This window comes from Typopeltis vanoorti, chromosome 10 (genome assembly GCF_054136105.1).
Source record: "Typopeltis vanoorti isolate ZY-2024b chromosome 10, IOZ_Tvanoo_1.0, whole genome shotgun sequence".
Classification (NCBI taxonomy): domain Eukaryota; kingdom Metazoa; phylum Arthropoda; class Arachnida; order Uropygi; family Thelyphonidae; genus Typopeltis; species Typopeltis vanoorti.
Genome location: NC_143558.1, coordinates 5,147,713 through 5,165,340, shown reverse-complemented (window position 1 = coordinate 5,165,340; position 17,628 = coordinate 5,147,713). Strand labels below are relative to the sequence as shown.

At 34.5% G+C, this 17,628-nt stretch overlaps 1 protein-coding gene across 4 annotated transcripts in view; it reads right to left on the bottom strand.

Annotated features, from left to right (window-relative positions):
* The window catches only part of LOC150102142 (uncharacterized), a 385,716-nt gene that overhangs the window by 47,622 nt on the left and 320,466 nt on the right, over window positions 1-17,628 (bottom strand). For 3 of the 4 annotated variants that reach the window (XM_090399664.1, XM_090399665.1, XM_090399666.1), the window contains exon 12: window positions 11,603-11,645. The exons of the other annotated variant lie outside the window; for it this stretch is intronic. In XM_090399664.1, the coding sequence (XP_090255790.1) occupies window positions 11,603-11,645 (43 nt within the window). The remainder of the gene's footprint in view (window positions 1-11,602; window positions 11,646-17,628) is intronic. 4 annotated transcript variants of the gene reach the window in all.

Sequence of the window (17,628 nt, the reverse complement as noted above, 5' to 3'; positions counted from 1 at the left end):
CTTTTCACTGTTCACCCTAGTTGACAAAAACACCGGGGGGGCCTTGTTTAACCAGGCAATGCCCCAGCTGGCATGAAATGTCAATTTGTGGTTTAAGGCAATAAAAAAATAGTTTGGTGTTGGCTAAGTTCCAAATTTCCAACTCATTATCGTTCATTTAGTACCCAGTAGATACCTACTAACAGGATGCATTATGTGAAGGTGAGGATTGGGCATTAGGTCAGTAGTTCCAGTCAGTTCTCTGCATTCCTGAAATGCAATATGGAGGTCTCCTCCGAGTTATCTGGCTTTTACCCTTATGCAGCCCCAGCAATAAAATACAGATCAATATTTAAATTTTGTAGATCTTGAAAGTAAAGTATTTTGTAGATCTTGAAAGTAAAATAAGGCAGAGAGAAAAGTTCTTAAAAAAAAAAAATAATAATAATAATAATGATATAGTGTAAACATTATACAAGAGTTTCTGCTGTTATTATATAAGAGTAATATATATAGCCTACAATTATAGATCAGCTATTAGAATTCAAGTATATAAAGGAAGATTTGATATGAATAAATAAAACAGAATAAAATAAAATCAGTTGTAAGATAAGAATGTACATTATCTCCACTATTAACAATAATGTCATCATCATCATGCACAACAAGGATTTGGGACTAAGGCCTGTTCCGGTCTTAGAAGTCATCGGTGAATCGTTTAAGAGGACGTCCTGGTTTTCTTTTTCCTAGTGGCTTGTACTTTAAGGATTGTTTTGGTAATCTTTCTATTTTCATTCTTTGAACGAGTTCCATCCATTTATATTTATATTTTAAAAATTTTTTCTATTACTGATTCTTGGTTTAATTCTTTCATAATTTCTTCATTTCTTTTGTGATCAAATAGATCATACTTTGCAGTTTTTCTCATAAATTTCATTTCTGCTGTTATTAATCTTTGTCTTTTTGTTTTATTGTCCAGATTTCACTTCCATACAATAAGAGTGGTAGGGCTAATGTATTGTATACTTTTAGTCTGGTTTGTTTTTGAACTAGGTTTGGTTTAAATATATAGTTCATTACACCAGTTGTTTTTAAATTTTTTTGCAATTTTTACGTTTATAGCTCTTTCATTTTCATACGTGATCATACAACCTAGGTAGTTAAATTAATTCACCTGTTCTAAGATGTTGTTATCTATTACTACCTTAGTTCTTGCTGGTTCTTGTCCTTTAAAGGCCATAGTTTTGATTTTTCTGTTGATATTATCATTCCATAATCTTTGGCTATCTCATTTAGATCTAAAATAGTTTTCTGTAAGTTATCTTCAGAATTTGTAATCATTATTTGGTCGTCGGCAAAAAGGAGTGTGTTTAAGTTCACAGTAGGAGAAAGTTTAATACCTTGATGGAAATTTTTATTCCATTTTATTATTTCATTTAGGGAAATATTATTATTCGTGACACCTCCAAGGAGTCCGAAGACTCATCATGGCAGGACACCTACTGTACAACTCTCCGTCTCCACTACTACACAGAACCTCTACTACCAATCACCTACATCAACGCCATCTACTGCCCACAACCACTACCACCACAGCTAGTATTTATTTGTCTGTAAATTGCGTATGTTATGAAGGGCCGATTTGTCTATATGCGGGATGAAAAACCAGAGTTTCCGGGAGAAAAAACACCACTACCTCCGTACGAGATCGGCTAGCTCACCTTCGACTGAAAAAGTCCATATAAAGATTCTTCCCGTCATGACGAGAATTGAACTTAGGCCTTTTCTAATTGAAGGGCGCAACGTACCATTGTTCTTCCAATTGCGCTATGGAGGCGTTCCATATTATAAAGAGTGGCTGAGAGGGGACATCCCTGTTGGACCCCTTGGTTTATCTCTCTTGTATATGATAGCTCATGATTTAATCTTATTTGTATTTGATTATTTTCATATATACTTATGATAGCTTTTAGGATATTATTTGGTATTTGTCTTTTATATAATATGTTAAATAAAATGCTTCTTTTAACTTTGTCAAATGCTTTTTCAAAGTCAATAAATGCAATACGTGTTTCTAAATTGTATTCTCTTCTTTTCTCTATTATTAATTTTAGGCAAAAGGCTGGGTCTATACATATTTGTCCTTTTCTAAACCCATTCTGTACTTCTAAAATAAAGTTTTCAGAATATTTCATTAGTTTGCTATTTAAAATTCTGCTATATATTTTGTAACAGGAATTTAGTATGCTTATACTTTTATAGTTTTTAGGGTCATCTCTATTACCTTTTTTAAAGATAGAAATCACAATTGCTTTTTTCCATTCTATTGGGGGATTACCAGTTGTATAAATTTTATTTAAAAATAATAGGAATCTTTCTTTGAATTTTGATCCTGCATATTTATACAGTTCTGAACCTAGCTTATCTTTTCCAGGTGATTTTCCGTTTCTTGTTTCTTTCAGGCTGATTTCTAATTCTTCTTTAGTTATTTCCTTTTCATTTTCATTAAGTGTTTGCCAGTTGTCTTTTTAAAAATATTTATCTGTCCACAATTCTGTGTAGAAATTTAGAAATTCTTCTAATTTGAATTCGGTGTTTAATTTTATGTTTTCTTTAGTATCTACATTTAGGTGTTTCAAAATTTTATATACATTGGGTCTCTTTTTATATAAATCATGCTCTAAATTAGAAATATATTTGTTCCATGATTCTCAATGTCTTTTTCTGACTTCTGTTTTAGCTATGGCTCCTATTCTTTTATATTCTATTTCATCTTCTAATCTTTTACTGTTTAACCATTTATGATAGGCTTCTTTTTTCATTTTGATTATTTCTTTGGTTGTATCATCCCATATCTTCAGTTTTTTCCATTTACTGAATTTTTTGGTCTTTCCTAAGCTTTCATTTGCTGCTGCATTTAGTATCGTTTTTATATTAAGCCATTCTATTTCTATTTCTTCCTTTTGTTTTATTTTATCTAGATTTTGGTTAATTCTTTGTTCATATAGCCATTGTATATTTGTGTCATTTAATAGTCTAGTTTTATAAACAAATGTTTAAAATTTTCTTTCTGTTCTTGTTACTTGTAGCCAGTGGTGAGCTATGGAAATTTTAACAAAGGGTTCGCATTGTCAAGCAAATATATAAAAAAAAAGCCTAACTTCTAACTTAGCCCTTATAATACTTATATTACAAATTTGTAGACCTTCTGACAGATATGATAATTCTTGTAGGATATCAATCGTTAATGCTAGATCTTTTAAAAATTCCAAATTGAGAAGTCAGTTTAAAAAGCCTTTCTATTTATTGTTCGATGCAAAACACTTGCATAAAGCTGGATAATTTCTCCAGAAAGCAAGAGCCATTCATAAAACTGCAAGCTGCCCATTGTGGTCCAAACACACGGCCAATCTTTAAAATTTCGATACCAAGGTCTTTTGCAATCGTGTTTAATTCTCGTTGATTTTTTGGTGATTGATGATAATAAGCATATAATTTATCCATAAATGTTTCAAAATGATTTATTTCTTTAATGTTTTTTTATCGAATCATCTAATGCTAAGTGTAAACAATGAACGCAATGCTAAATCACAACGTTGAGAAATTTTTGTAGAAGTTTCATTGCAACATCTGATTTGTTTCCTAACATTACACTAGCTCCATCAGAACAAAATGAAATGAAATGATTTTTATATAGTTATCAGAAAATCCATGAATTTAAAGTAGCAATTATAGTAGCATGTATACATCCAACGGTGGTATTTTCTAGTTCTACAAGATTATTAAACAAGAAGAACAAGGGGCTTGCAAATTTGAGAAAAATTTAACAAAGGGCTCGCATGAGCCCCCGTGAACCCTTTATAGCTTACCACTGCTTGCAGCCATTTAGGTAGTAATCTTAATTTTATTTTAACAAGGAAGTGGTCACTGCTTATTTCATTCCTCTGTGAATTCTAACATCTAATGAAAACTTTGATGTCTTTTCATTTAAGATAAAATAATCTAATATTGATTTCCATCCTCATGCTGCCCAAGTATATGTATGTCTTTATGTTTATAGAAAGAATTCATTATTTTTAGGTTATTATAAACTACAAAGTCAATCAATTTTTTTACATTCCTGTTTAGAATATGTTCTCCATGTATTTCTATATTATTATTAATTTTTGTGTTTCCAGTTCTTGCATTCAAGTCTCCTGCTAATATTACATAATTTTTATTTATTTTATTATATATACAGTATTTTCTGGCTGATTATAAAATTCAATATTATCTTGTTCTCTTCCTTCTTCTGGGACATATAAACCAATTATTGTTAAATAACCTCTATCTATTTTTATTCTAGCTTCTATTATTCTTTCATTCCATAATTTATAATGTTTTAACTGTTTAGAAAGGGAGTTATGAATCCAAATCATGAATCCTGCTTGAGCTCTTTGGTCTCTGTCCATTCCATTGTATATCACATTAAAATTTTCGGTTCTCATTGTTCCTTTTAATTTCTTTTTTGTTTCAGTGATTACTGCTATTTTAAAATTTCTTTCATTTAATATTTGGTCTAATTCTATTTCTTTATATGCTATTCCTCTTACATTCCAGTTTGCTATATTTATTATATTTTGTCATTTCCATTTTACCTTTTCCATTCCAGGATCGTTTTCCATAGATTCATTCTGATTACCTTTATCTGTCAGCTTAAAAGTAAAATTATGTTCTCCATGTCAGGTGACTAGCCTGGTGGAATAGTTCAGTGGTAGGGATGCTACCTTAAGGCTTCTGAACTAGCCTTCTTCCAAATTTAAACCCATAGGAGGAATAGGGTATATTGAAAGGGAAAGAGTAGATTATAGGAGAATAGAGTAGAATTATAGTAAAGGTTTATAGAGGGGACATAGTTGTAAGGCCAAAAATGGAAAGACCCCATGGCCCTCGAGTACTCTAATAGCATAAGGTTCATAAAATAAGAAAAGTTGGCTGATTAGGAAAGATTAAAGTGAGTGGATCTTCCTCAAAGTAGATGAAGAAGAAGAGGATAGATTCAGCTAGGGATCCATGGGAGTGCCACTTCCTTCACAATATGGTGGGCTCCCCTATTTGCCACCCAGGGGACATGCTCCCTAGGGGTTACTTCCCCCCCCCCCCCAAGAGATTAATAATAATGTATTGTCAATTTTTTCTATAGCAACTCCACATCGACACAAAAATAGTTTGTTATATTGAATTTCCTTGATTTAGCAGTAACTTCTCAATTATCCAACAGGAGAAAAGCAGTTTGCCAGTTAACTAAATAAAGGGATGGATAACTGCAGGTACAATTACATGGCGCTGTACCTGAAGAGGATTTACACACTAATTTATTCCAGGGATGTTTAACTGAAGGTTCAGTCATTTGAAGGCTGGATAACTGAGAGATTATCTGATGTGTAAAGGACATTCCTCATGAATTTTCTGTATTTCATTATAGTGAGCTAGTTTGTTATAATGCTTCTTTTTGACAGTGCGAGTTGGCTGTAGTTGAATATATCAGATTATGAACCAAAGTGGCATTAAAACTGATGTCAATATCTTACATATTAAATTCAGGTCACTATTTTATGCTGATGATATCATATTCCTAAATAAATCCAGCACATTCACAGGACTTTAAATTAATTGAATAACTGTTGTATAAATCTTACAAATCTACTATGAAAACAGGGAGGAACATGGCAAGCATCAATTGCATCCTGAAGGGAAACTATAGAACAAATAGTTCAGCGATTTAAACACAACTTTTAGTGAAGGTGACAAATTATTCAGCTTGCCATCTTCATTAAATGGAAACAGATAACAAAATAAGCAAAACCAAAGCCAGCTGATAAATATATGGAATAAGGGAGAAATTAGTCAGTCCACTAACTAGCAGTATGTTGATACAGAGACAAGTGTTTAAACCAATTTTAAATTATGGATGTGATAGTCCAGTTATACATGAACAGTTGGTCAAGCACTAGAATGAACAGATGACATCACTGGTAGAATCACATTAAAAATGAAGATATTAGAAAGGAACCATCTACTATGTCATCATTCAAGAATGTGTTAGCAAAAACTAATGAAAGGCAGTATGGTCACTTAAACAGAATGGGAAAGGAAAGCTGACAAAACAGGTGTTTGAAGCAAGGGAAAGACAAGATCTAGGTGGACTGATGCAGGCAGCCTTAACAATACTGCAGACCTGACAAATAAATAGCAGATTTATTTGGAAGAAAAATGTTGATACGAAGCTAGCAATAATATAAAGTTAATTATGCAATAATATCATAGCAACATACAAACTTGTTGAGAGTATTATATTGGGATACGATATAATTAGATGTAGTGAAACTAGCTAAGCAAGGAGTGAGGTGAATGTATATGTTAATAGTATTGTTGCATGTTCCTTATGTTTTTTAATTTATTTTATATACAGTGAGACTATAAATAATCTTGAATTTCCTAATAAACACAAAAAATATGTAAACATATACTTGTAGATAAGCTTCTATGTTGGTTAGACACGCTTTTAATTTTTTAGGAAATGACAACGTAAACTCAATTATTAATTATAAAAACTTTAATAACTACCTATATTTCGGCAATATTACATTGCTATCTTTAGGGATCACAAAGCAATGATATGTGCATGCAGGCAATCACACTAAGTAAATGAGGCTGAAGTGAGTCCTAGAGTCCTAAAACATGCCCCCTAGTGGGCTAAATTGGGTTGTCTTGGCCATTGAGCTGATGATCTTAGAATGTATGCTTCCCAAACTCGGAGCAGTCTCATGCACCCAAATTTGTTGCAGTGTTATGTCGTTACTTTTCCTATTTACTTTAATGTTTTACTACTCACTCGTACAGTTATTTCTCCTCTGGTTTCTGTTATACTTTGTCAATCAAATCCAGTAATTCAGCTATCACTCTCTTTTCCTTAATCAAGCTATGATTTGGGCCGTTCCTAAGATTAGTCATGTGTGTTTCTTTCATTCATTAGAGCCTTGTCTAAGTTTGGGACAAAGCCCTTAGTTTTACCTTCTGAGACAGTCTCCCTGTCAAATATTGACAAATTTATATTATGCTGCACCAGCCAATACAGAGGATAGATGAGACTCTCTTATCCAAGGTGGCTCTCTCAGAATAATACACAGTAATGGACGTTCTAACACTCTTACTTAACTCTTTCTACTCACTAATTCAATTCACCTATTTCACTTTGCTTTTACATGCAGTTGTGGCCTGTAAATTCCAATTATACTCCTGTGTCCCTCCTGCTCTGTAATTTTTTTATGAGTGGCAATTCAAATTCATATGACAGGCTGATTTCAGGTAAATGAAATAAAACATTTTTTTTTATACCATAATGTAATAACAGCATACATTTCCTAGGAAATGTGTTTTTACATTACGAAAATACCTAAGAATAGCGATCAGAACTTTACCACCTTTGCTGCGAGTTGCCCGGTATTGTACTACATACTAGGATCACTTGCATTTAGCTCACGCTAGTAATCGCCGATACTTTTATAGTTTACTATATTCGGCATGAAGCTCTCTGATTCCAATCTTTGAGTTTCTTATTCGGTTTTAAAACAATGTGGGATTTAATCCCTTAATTGAAATAAAACATTTATTAAGGTCTAAGAATTACACATGAGAAATATATCAAACACATGGTTAACTTAATCACTTTCCTAGTAAAATTTAGATATCATTACTAACACAATAGGACATGAATAATAACTTGCTCCATGGAGTTATCCATTAAATGTATAAATTACTAGCTTAAAATCATTAGATTTTCAATCACTCTCAAGTCACTGATCATATCTCACAATATATTACAGTTAATTCACATACAAATCCCTTCCTGGGAGCTTTCTTCAAATAGGGACAGGTCACTGTCAAATGTGGTAATCTCTCAAGTTCTCTATCAAATGTCCACACAGAAATTTGCCGGCAAAGGTTGGTTGATTGGGAGAGCCTCTGCTACTAATGGCTCAGTTAAGTAAGTTTGAGCATGGTTAGTAGTTGGAAGAAGACCAATCGTTCGATGCTGTTGTCACACTCTCCCTCGATGAGTCTTTGGACTCCCTGGAGGTGTCAAATAATAATAATAATAATAATAAAAAAATTAACATATAGAGTCCATACATATCTCTAACTGGAAATAAGTTTTAAACATTCTACATTACCATCTTATGGAATGACTTTCTGTTCTATCAGCAGCCTTGTCTAGACATCAAGGCACTTTTGTAGGCTATTGTTCACGGGGTCACTTACAATAACTGTATGGCCTGGTCTCTCCGAGTCGATAAGGCGATGTGCTGCTCTGGTCTCTCTCTGGTACCGCTGGCATTCATTTGTATTATCGGTCACTCAATATTGCTTAGCTACTCTGCTATGAAGAGTTAGCTAGCCTTGACTCGCAAGCTGCGGTACGCGACTCATGACTTCTATGGCCGATCGGGAATCACCCTGACGGCGGAGGGAGAACACAGGAAACAGGAACCAAAAGACCTCGAGAGAGGGGGGGCAAAACCCTTTTATACCATCTCCTTTGACGCCTCTCTTGCTACGTTTTTACTGCACAGCACTGATCTATCATGCATAGCGTTTTTCCGAGAATGCGCTTGAGCTTCGCTTTCCATATAAATTCTCCTTTCCTTAGGCTATAAGTTATACTGGATGGCTAAAGCATGGCCTTCAGACCTCAGCCTACATTCAACTTGCTCTCATATATTACATAGAATGGGATATTCTAATTTAACTATAATTTTATATAAATTCCCCTTTTTGACTCTGTACAAAATAGGTTAAGGGTTACATTTCTAAATTAAACATTTCTTCAGTTCTGCTTTAAAGTTATAATATACATTTTTATTTCCTTGCCAAAGTACAAATTTCTCTTCGTACAATTTAAGAAGTGTTAGATCCTGAATGAATTAATCTTTTATCCAAATTTTGATCATTCAGGAAACAACAGAGGTTTAGGAAGTTTTTCTGAGCTGAGGCTGATTCAAGGAATAATCTTTCATACTTCTACTTGCTGCAATGTAATAAAGTGGCCTTCTCTATTCTGTGGCAGGTGTCTAATGCATGGTCAGCAAGTCCTGAGTGGCTGTATTGGTGGAACCAGATGTAGTCTTTGTGTTCAGATATCCTGATATTGGCTGTCCTGCCTGTTTGGCAATAGTAGTAGGACAGTTTGCAACTGCAAGGGATATGGTATACTCTAGGTAGATCTAGGGAAAGTGGCTGATCTTTGTGGAGCAGATAAGAGATGCTAATTTCATATGTGGTTTATAACTAATTGTGAGGTCATATTTTTTTAGGATTTTTGTTAGTTTTTTTTGGAAGTGCCCTAGGTATATGGAATGGTGATAGATTTAGAGTAATCTCTGCTATGAAGGGGAAGGGGGGGTTGTAGCCATTGCCTAAGAAGATGTTAAGGTTATGGTTAAATTCAGTAGTTAGGGAATTGTTATCTAAACTGATTAATTTTGCCCTGTTTTTATAATCCCATATTCTTGGGAGGGGGGAGTGACTACTGGTGAATGTATATACCTGTATGTGTAGGTTTTCTGTAAACAGAGAAAGGCTAGGGATCCATCAGGCTGGAGTGTAATAAGAGTGTCCAGGAAAGGGAGACTGTTGTTGTTTTTCTTTTCCAAGGTAAACTGGAAATTGCGGCGTGTCTCCAAATGGCAAACACATCATCCACATAACAGAGCCATGCAGTGGGTTTATGTGGGGGTAGAGTTTAAGGCTTTTTCTTCAAAGGTCTCCATAAAGAAGTTGGCCAGGGGTGGAGAGAGTGGAGAACACATGGCTGTTCCCTCTATCTGCTTGTAGAATTTTCCTTGCTAAACGAAATAGCCTGGGTTCATGGTGAATTGAAACAGGACTGAGATGGAAGGAAATTTGGCATGGATGAGGTCTAAGGTATCTTTGAGTGGGACATTAGTGAATAAGAAGGAGACATCAAAACTGATCATTATGTCAGTGTGTTGAAGTGAGAGATTTTCTGTGCTTTAAAGTGGGCTGAGTTTTTTTATGTGTGAAGGTGTGTTGCCAGTATACTGTGTGAGCACTTTGGCTAAATGTTTGGCTAATTTGTAAACTGTCCTACTACGGCCAAACAGGCAGGACAGCCAATATCAGAATATCAGAACCCAAGAATTACATCTGGTTCCACCAATACAGCCACTCAGGACTTGCTGACCATGCATTGGACACCCACCACAGAATACACTGGAAGAAGGCCACTTTATTACACCGCAACAAATACAGGTACCAAAGACTATTCCCTGAATCAGCCTCAGCTCTGAAAAACTTCCCAAACCTCAACAAATTTGTGTGTACGAGACTGCCCCAAATTTGGGAAGCATACATTTTAAGATTGTCAGCCTAACGGCCAAGACAACCCAATTTAGCCCACTTGGGGGGGGGCATCTTTTAGGACTCTAGGACTGACTTCAATTGCCTTTCTTCAGCTTCATTTGCTTAGTGCAAGTGTCTGCATGCACATATCATTGTTTTGTGATCCCTGAAAATGGCAATGTAACATTGCTGAAATATAGGTAGTTATTAATTAAAGTTTTTATAATAAATAGTTGAGTTTATGTTGTCATTTCCTAAAAAATTAGAAGTATATAACCATATAATATGGTGAGAGGTAGTGGAGGAGATCTGCATCAATGTGTGTTCTGAATTGCTGTAGCAGAGTTATAGTTAGAGGATTTATTAGAAAAAAAGAATGGTCAAAAATTCTGGTTTATACTTCTATTTTTGTAAGATCATTGCTAAAAGTAGATGCCTCAGCAGGATCTGTGAAAGTGAAGCAAGTCAAGAAATCTCACACATACTGACGTCTCCAAAGAAGGAAGACTTAGAAACCGATGGGCAAATTGCTCTGTAAGGGAAGAGTCTAAATTAGAGGAAATGAAGAAAATCAAAAAAGTTTTGATTTTCTTCATTTTCTTAAAACCGAAACAATAAAGTCCCAACTGAATCAGGAGACCAACAGAATAAAATATAAATAATACAGAATGAGGTTACTAAATTAAGCACAAAAACATTAACTCCTTCAAATAGGAATAACAAGATGATGAAATCAGTTATTCAATATATAATTTTATAATAATGTTTACATATTTTGGCATGTATTAGAAAATTCGTGATTGCTTATGGTCTTACTGTATTGGGGAGGGGGGTTGAAAAGTTCTGATAAACACCTCAATTGAGGGTCTACTCCAATTCCTTCATGGTGATTATCACAACTTTTCAGTATTTCAGTACACCCCTCATATATAAAATAAATTAAAAAACATAAGGAAATAAGGAACATGCAACAATAACATTAACATATACATTCACAACAGTCATCACTTTGCTAGCTTATCTAATCTAAGTATCAGACAAGCTTAGATGAGCTGAGCCAGCAAATTTTTAAAGCAAATAACAATTGCCAAACATAAGTTTGATGATATCTATTGCCAAACTGCTTTCCTTATTCAGAATTTACATTATTGTGTTTTTTTTTAAATTATAATAAATGATAATATTTATAATAAGTTAATTATAATAATTATTTAACTCTTACATATTTTTTGTCCATCTGGAAACTCTTCCAATATTTTGATCCTCTGGTAAAAAAATTCAAAACTAATCATGTAGCAGAATAATTGAATATTAGCTGAAAATTATTCTAACAATAATATTTGGTTATGCTATGGGATACATTCCCAAATACATACTATAACCATGTCAGAATTCACAATACACTACATACCCAATATAATGCAAAATTTGCTTACAATGAGTAAAAAGTTTTTTTACTTAGTTACAAAAAAATATATATTTGACAAAAAAATTGTATATTCTTGTTGAAAATATATCACTTCTGCATTAATTCAACCTTGGTATCTTCCTGGGTATAGCTCCCACTCATGAGACCTCAATAAAGGTTGAAATCTATCTGGGTAGGCCATGTCCAAATGTTTTAGTACTATGGTATATTGATGTGAGATCAACAGCCTTCATATACAAGTAGCATTATTGTGAAAATACTTCAAACTCTGTAGTATTCTTCCAATGTAGTATCACATCCTTCAAATTTGATAGATGCACATGATTATCCATCAGACCATATGTAAAAACATACATTAAATTATGGGATTATGAAACTTTTTAAATGAAACTACATGGCAGAGCATCTATACATCCTTAAATAAATTAAATTTGAAAGCAGTTCAGGATTGTAAGCAACAAATCATTGGATAAGGCCTTGTTAACATGGTATTTACACAAGATGTGAAGAAGGAACACCTATTTCTGGGATCAGAGCTCCAGAAATATATAAATCTATCAACCACAAAAAAATTTTACTTGCCCAAAGTATCACCCCACTTTTACATATATTGTTATTGATTTTTAAAAAATTAAATATTATGATGGCAAAACAAAGCATAGCATTTGCATTCTTTAATTCTCACTATACATTACACATAATTATACAGAAATATGCTTTACTTTAATGTGGGTTTAAAATGTATGCACAACATCTTCTTCTCTCTTCCATCATCTATGTGGATGATGATGCCGAATGAACACTTTCCACTGCTGTCTGTCCTGGGAGAGTCCGAACAATTCTGTCCAGTTTGGTGTCGCTTGTTGTGATTTGGTTTTCAGGTCCTCTTTTATTTTGTCTCTCCATCTAATTCTGGGCCGTCCTTTGGATCTTTTATCTTCCATCATTATATTCAGGGCTTTAGATTGTATTCTTTCTGTTCCCATTCTGGTCACATGGCCAAACCATCACACTCTTCTTTCTTGGATTTTGTCTATTATTGTTATTTCTTGTTTTATTTGTTTCCTTATGTTTTCGTTTCTTAGTCGATCCAGCAGAGATACTCCAAGTAATCTTCTTAGCCAACCTATTTCAGTAACTAATAATTTTTTTCTCTTCAGCCTTTTTGAGATTCCAGTATTCAGAGGAGTATTGAGAGGACCATTGTTTCATAGATTCTTACTTTTGTTACTTGTTTGATGTCTCTTGACTTCCATATTTTATTAAGTCGTCCAAAATTTGGGATGCTTGACTGATTTGTCTGTTTATATTTTTTATAATTTCACCATTGTACTCAATAACGCCTCCAAGGTAGGTGAAGTTTTCTACCTGCTCTAGATTCTTATTATCAACTTCAATTTTCAGATTGGTGTTTCTTTTTCCTATTTGCATAATTTTTGTTTTGTCTATATGCTTAATCCAGATTTTATGCACTCCTTTATTTTATCAGAAATTTGATGTAGATTTTCTTCTGTGCTTGCAAGTAATGCAATGTCACCTGCAAATTTTAAATTTGTCACATTTTTCCCATGTATTTTGATTCTGGAGTCTTCATTATTTAAGGCCTTATTGGTTGCTTCTTCCAGTGTAAGATTGAACAGGTCTGGTGACAGATTGCATCCCTTACTCCGCTCTCTGTGTGGAACCAGTTGGTTAAGGTGTCCTCCATTCGTACTGCACTTTCAGATTTCTCATACAGATTCTTTATTATTCTTATGGTTTTGTTGGGAATTCCAAATTCTTCCATAGTTTTCCATAGTTCTCTTCTACGAATTGAATCAAATGCCTGACAAAAGTCTATGAAATTTATGTAGCTACTTTGGTTGTACTCTAGTGTCTTTTCTATTAGCTGTCTTAAGGTGAATAGTTGATCAATTGTGCTTTGCCTTGGTCTGAAATCGGTTTGTTCTTCTCCTAGTGCCAGTTCTATATATGGCTTAATTTGTTTTTGGAGTACTTTCGTAAAAACCTTACTTGGAATACTGGGGAAGCCAATGCCTCTGTAATTATTGCATTCTGTTTTATCTCTTTTTTTGTATATAGGAGTTATGACTGATTTGGTCCAATCAGTAGGCACTACTTCGTTTTTGTAGATCCTTTCAAATAATATTTTTAATGGTTCCAAAAGTTGTTCCTTTCCTGCTTTTAAGAATTCTGCATGTATTTGATCAATGCCAGGTGCTTTCCTAGTTTTGAGTTTTTCTATGCTGTGTGCTATTATTTCTTTGGTAAAGATATTTGTTTCCTCTTCCATTTCAGTGGCTGGAATCGTAATATTCTGGGAGCTGTTTTTATTATATAAATCTTTGAAGTATTCTTCCCATCTGGCCATTCTTTTTGTTTTACTTTCACAATTAGTTGTCCCTCTTTGTTTTTGATCATTATAATTTTTGTTGTCGTGTCTTACTAATTTGGTCTATTTGTTTATACAATCCATGGTTATTTTCTTTTGATAGCTTTTCTGCCATTTTGCATTTTTCTTCTAACCAGTTATTCTTGTCTCTTTTAACTAGTTTTCTATTTCTCTGGTTAATCTATTATATTCATTTCTGTTATAGTTCTGTTGTAGTTTCATGCTTTTCCTTTGATCGCTTAACCTTTTTACTTCATTCGAGATCCAATCCTTTTTACTTTCTCTTTCTGTGTAACCTATTATTTTTTCTGCCGAATTTAATATTATTTCCTTTAATTTGCAACAATGTTCTACAATGCTTATATTCTGTTTTGGTTTTGGTAGTTCCTTCAGGTTTTTATCTAGTTCTAGTTGATATTTTCTTAGAATATTGTTGTCTTGTAGTTTTTTTTTACATTCAGTCTCCTTTTGACTCTAAAAGTGCTTCCAGATTTTAACTTTATTCTTAGGTTTGCTAATACTAGCTTATGGTCTGATCCACAATCTGCAGTTTAGGATACTTGATTTCCATCTTTGGTTTACAATAATATAGTCCATCATATTCTTGGTTTGTCTGTCTGGTGATATCCATGTCCATTTTCTTTGTGGTTGTGGATGTTTAAAGAGAGTGTTGGTTATTGTTAGTTTATTATTTGAGCAGAAGTTTAGCAGTCTTTCGCCATGTTCATTGCTTTCTTCATACCCAAACTTTACGATTACTCTTGGCCAGGTATCCCAGTCTTTGCCTACTTTTGATTTAAGTCCCCCATTACAATTAGAAGATCTTGACTTGATGTCTGCTGTACTGCTTTTTGCAAATCTATATAGAACTCCTCAATGTCTTCTTCTGATGGTGTCGAAGTTGGTGAGTATACTTGAATAATAGTTAGTGATCCGACTGATGTTTTAAATCTTGCTTTAATTATCCTAGGTGAGATAGGATTGTAGGGCAATATAGAGTTTTGAGCCTTTGGTTTTAACATAAGTGCTATTCCTTCTTAGTGCTCCCTCCCTGAAGTTAAGCTTGTGTACTGTCCATGGTGGAATTCTCCTTTTCCAGTCCGTCTGGTTTCGCAGAGTCCAATCACCTCCCATCAGTAGTTGTCTAATTCATGCAGTAGTATTTCCAATGCTCCTTCCTGGTGAAGAGTTCTTACATTCCATGTTCCTATGCTTGTTATGTTTTTCCTGTCTATTAGGTGATGCACAACATAGCTCACCACAACTCAATTTATGTTTACTTTCATTTATTATTCATAATAAAGGGTGAATTTATATAAATTATCCATACATAATTTATTAGGAAAGAAGACAAATAATAAACTTCAAGAAAAGAAGAAAGTAGGTAGCACTTGACTTGGAGCCATTCCGACTTTATAACAATGCACTCATTCACATATTTTGGCCTTTGTCTTGTCTTTGCAAGATAATTGTACTTTTTAAATAACAGTATTAAAAAAGCATTTTCATTATGTAAATTTTCAAGCATTTAATTACACTAAGCTAATTCATGTTGTGAGGTGTGAAAATAAGCTTAGGAAAATATTATATTATAAATATGCACCTACCTAAGGGACAAATTGGAAGAATAACATACACAGATATATATACTATGATATTTAATCAGATTGTGCCAATTTTAATTTGGGTTTATAATTATTGGTTTATTTTATTATTTAAATTATTATTATTAAGAGAGACCTCCAGGAAGTCAGGGACTCATCAAGGGAGATCACATACTACATGCACCAGATATCATACTTTATTATTATTATAATAAAGTATGAGTATTATTATAATAAAGGAGGCAGAGGGTTATGAATGGAACCCCCCATTCATAACCCTCTGCCTCCTTAAAACTGCTCCACCATGTAGTCAAAAGACTTGTCACAGGAGGTCCTTCCTAGGAAACCCAAAGTCTATCAAGACTCATTGTGGGAGGTCCCTCCTAGGAAACACAAAGTCTATCATACCACGCCTTAAACTCATTGACTGTTCTTGCTCTCACCACTTTATCAGGCAATGCATTCCACAGTTCAACCACCCTCCATGCAAAAAAAACCACTCCTCACCCTCTTGCTCACAGCTTCCCTTCGTAACTTCCAGGGATGGTCCCTTGTCATCACTCCTTCCCGCTGTTCAAAAAAGTGAACAAACTCCCCAATGTCAACCCTGTAACTACCTCTCAACAGCTTAAAAGACTCAGTCATATCACCTCACCTCACCTTCTTTCTACCAAACTGTGCAGTCCACATTCCCTCAGCTGATCCTCATAACTAACATTGCACAGTCCTGAAACCATCTTTGTTATCTGCCTTTGCACCCTTTCCACAGTTAATTTATCCCCTTCAAATCCTGGGGACCAAATCTGAGAACAATAGTCTAAGTATGGTCTGATCAGGGTCTTATACAATGGAATGATAACTCTTTTATCTCTGCAGGGCAGTGTCCTTCCCATTATTGCAGCAATCCTCTGTGTTACCTTCACCACTTTTGCAATATTCCCCTAAATTTCAGGTTTCTATCAATCATCAATCCCAGATCTCCTGTTTCCCCTACTTCCTCAAGCAGAGCTCCTCCAACAGAGTATGCAGCGTCCCATCGATGTGTTCCAAACCTCAAGACCTTACATTCTGCATTAAACTGACACCCCTATTCATTTACCCATCTGTCTAGCTTATTCAAATCCTCTTGCAGGGCTATCACATCTGCACTATTACTAATAACCCTTCCCAGCTTCACATCATCTGCAAACAACTGAATATCCCCCTGCAATCCACTGACAATGTCATTGATAGAAAGGTTAAGCAATATAGGTCCCAGTACAATACAGGACCCTGTGGGACCCCCATTCATAACCCTCTGCCTCCTTAAAACTGCTCCACCATACACACCTCTCTGATACCTATCAGACAGTCAATCCTGAATCCAGGGAATGAGCACCTTTCCAGTAGCCAGACTTTCATTGAAAAGCCAGGTCAAAGGAGCTGTCAGTTCTTTAGCACATTTTCTCAAAACTCATAGTGAAATACTATCCAGTACCACAGCTTTATCAACATCCAGAGTACTCAGCAGTTGAAACACGCTCTTCTCCTGCACCTCTAAACCTCGAACGTGCCCTATCCCTACATGGTCTTATGAAGGCTTTGTAAAGAGGCGAAATAACATTCTTATCCTTACATGTCCAAGTTTGTTTAAGCATTACAATTATCTTTTAAGATAATTGTAATGCTTAAACAAAGTGTGTTCCAAATACTGAGTACTGATATCCAGATTACTCAGTATTTGGAACACATTCTCCTCCTGCACCTCTAAACCTTGAACCTCCCCCCCCCCCCCCCCTCTCTCTCTCTAGTATTAAAATTTACTCCTCCAGGATAAAATACTC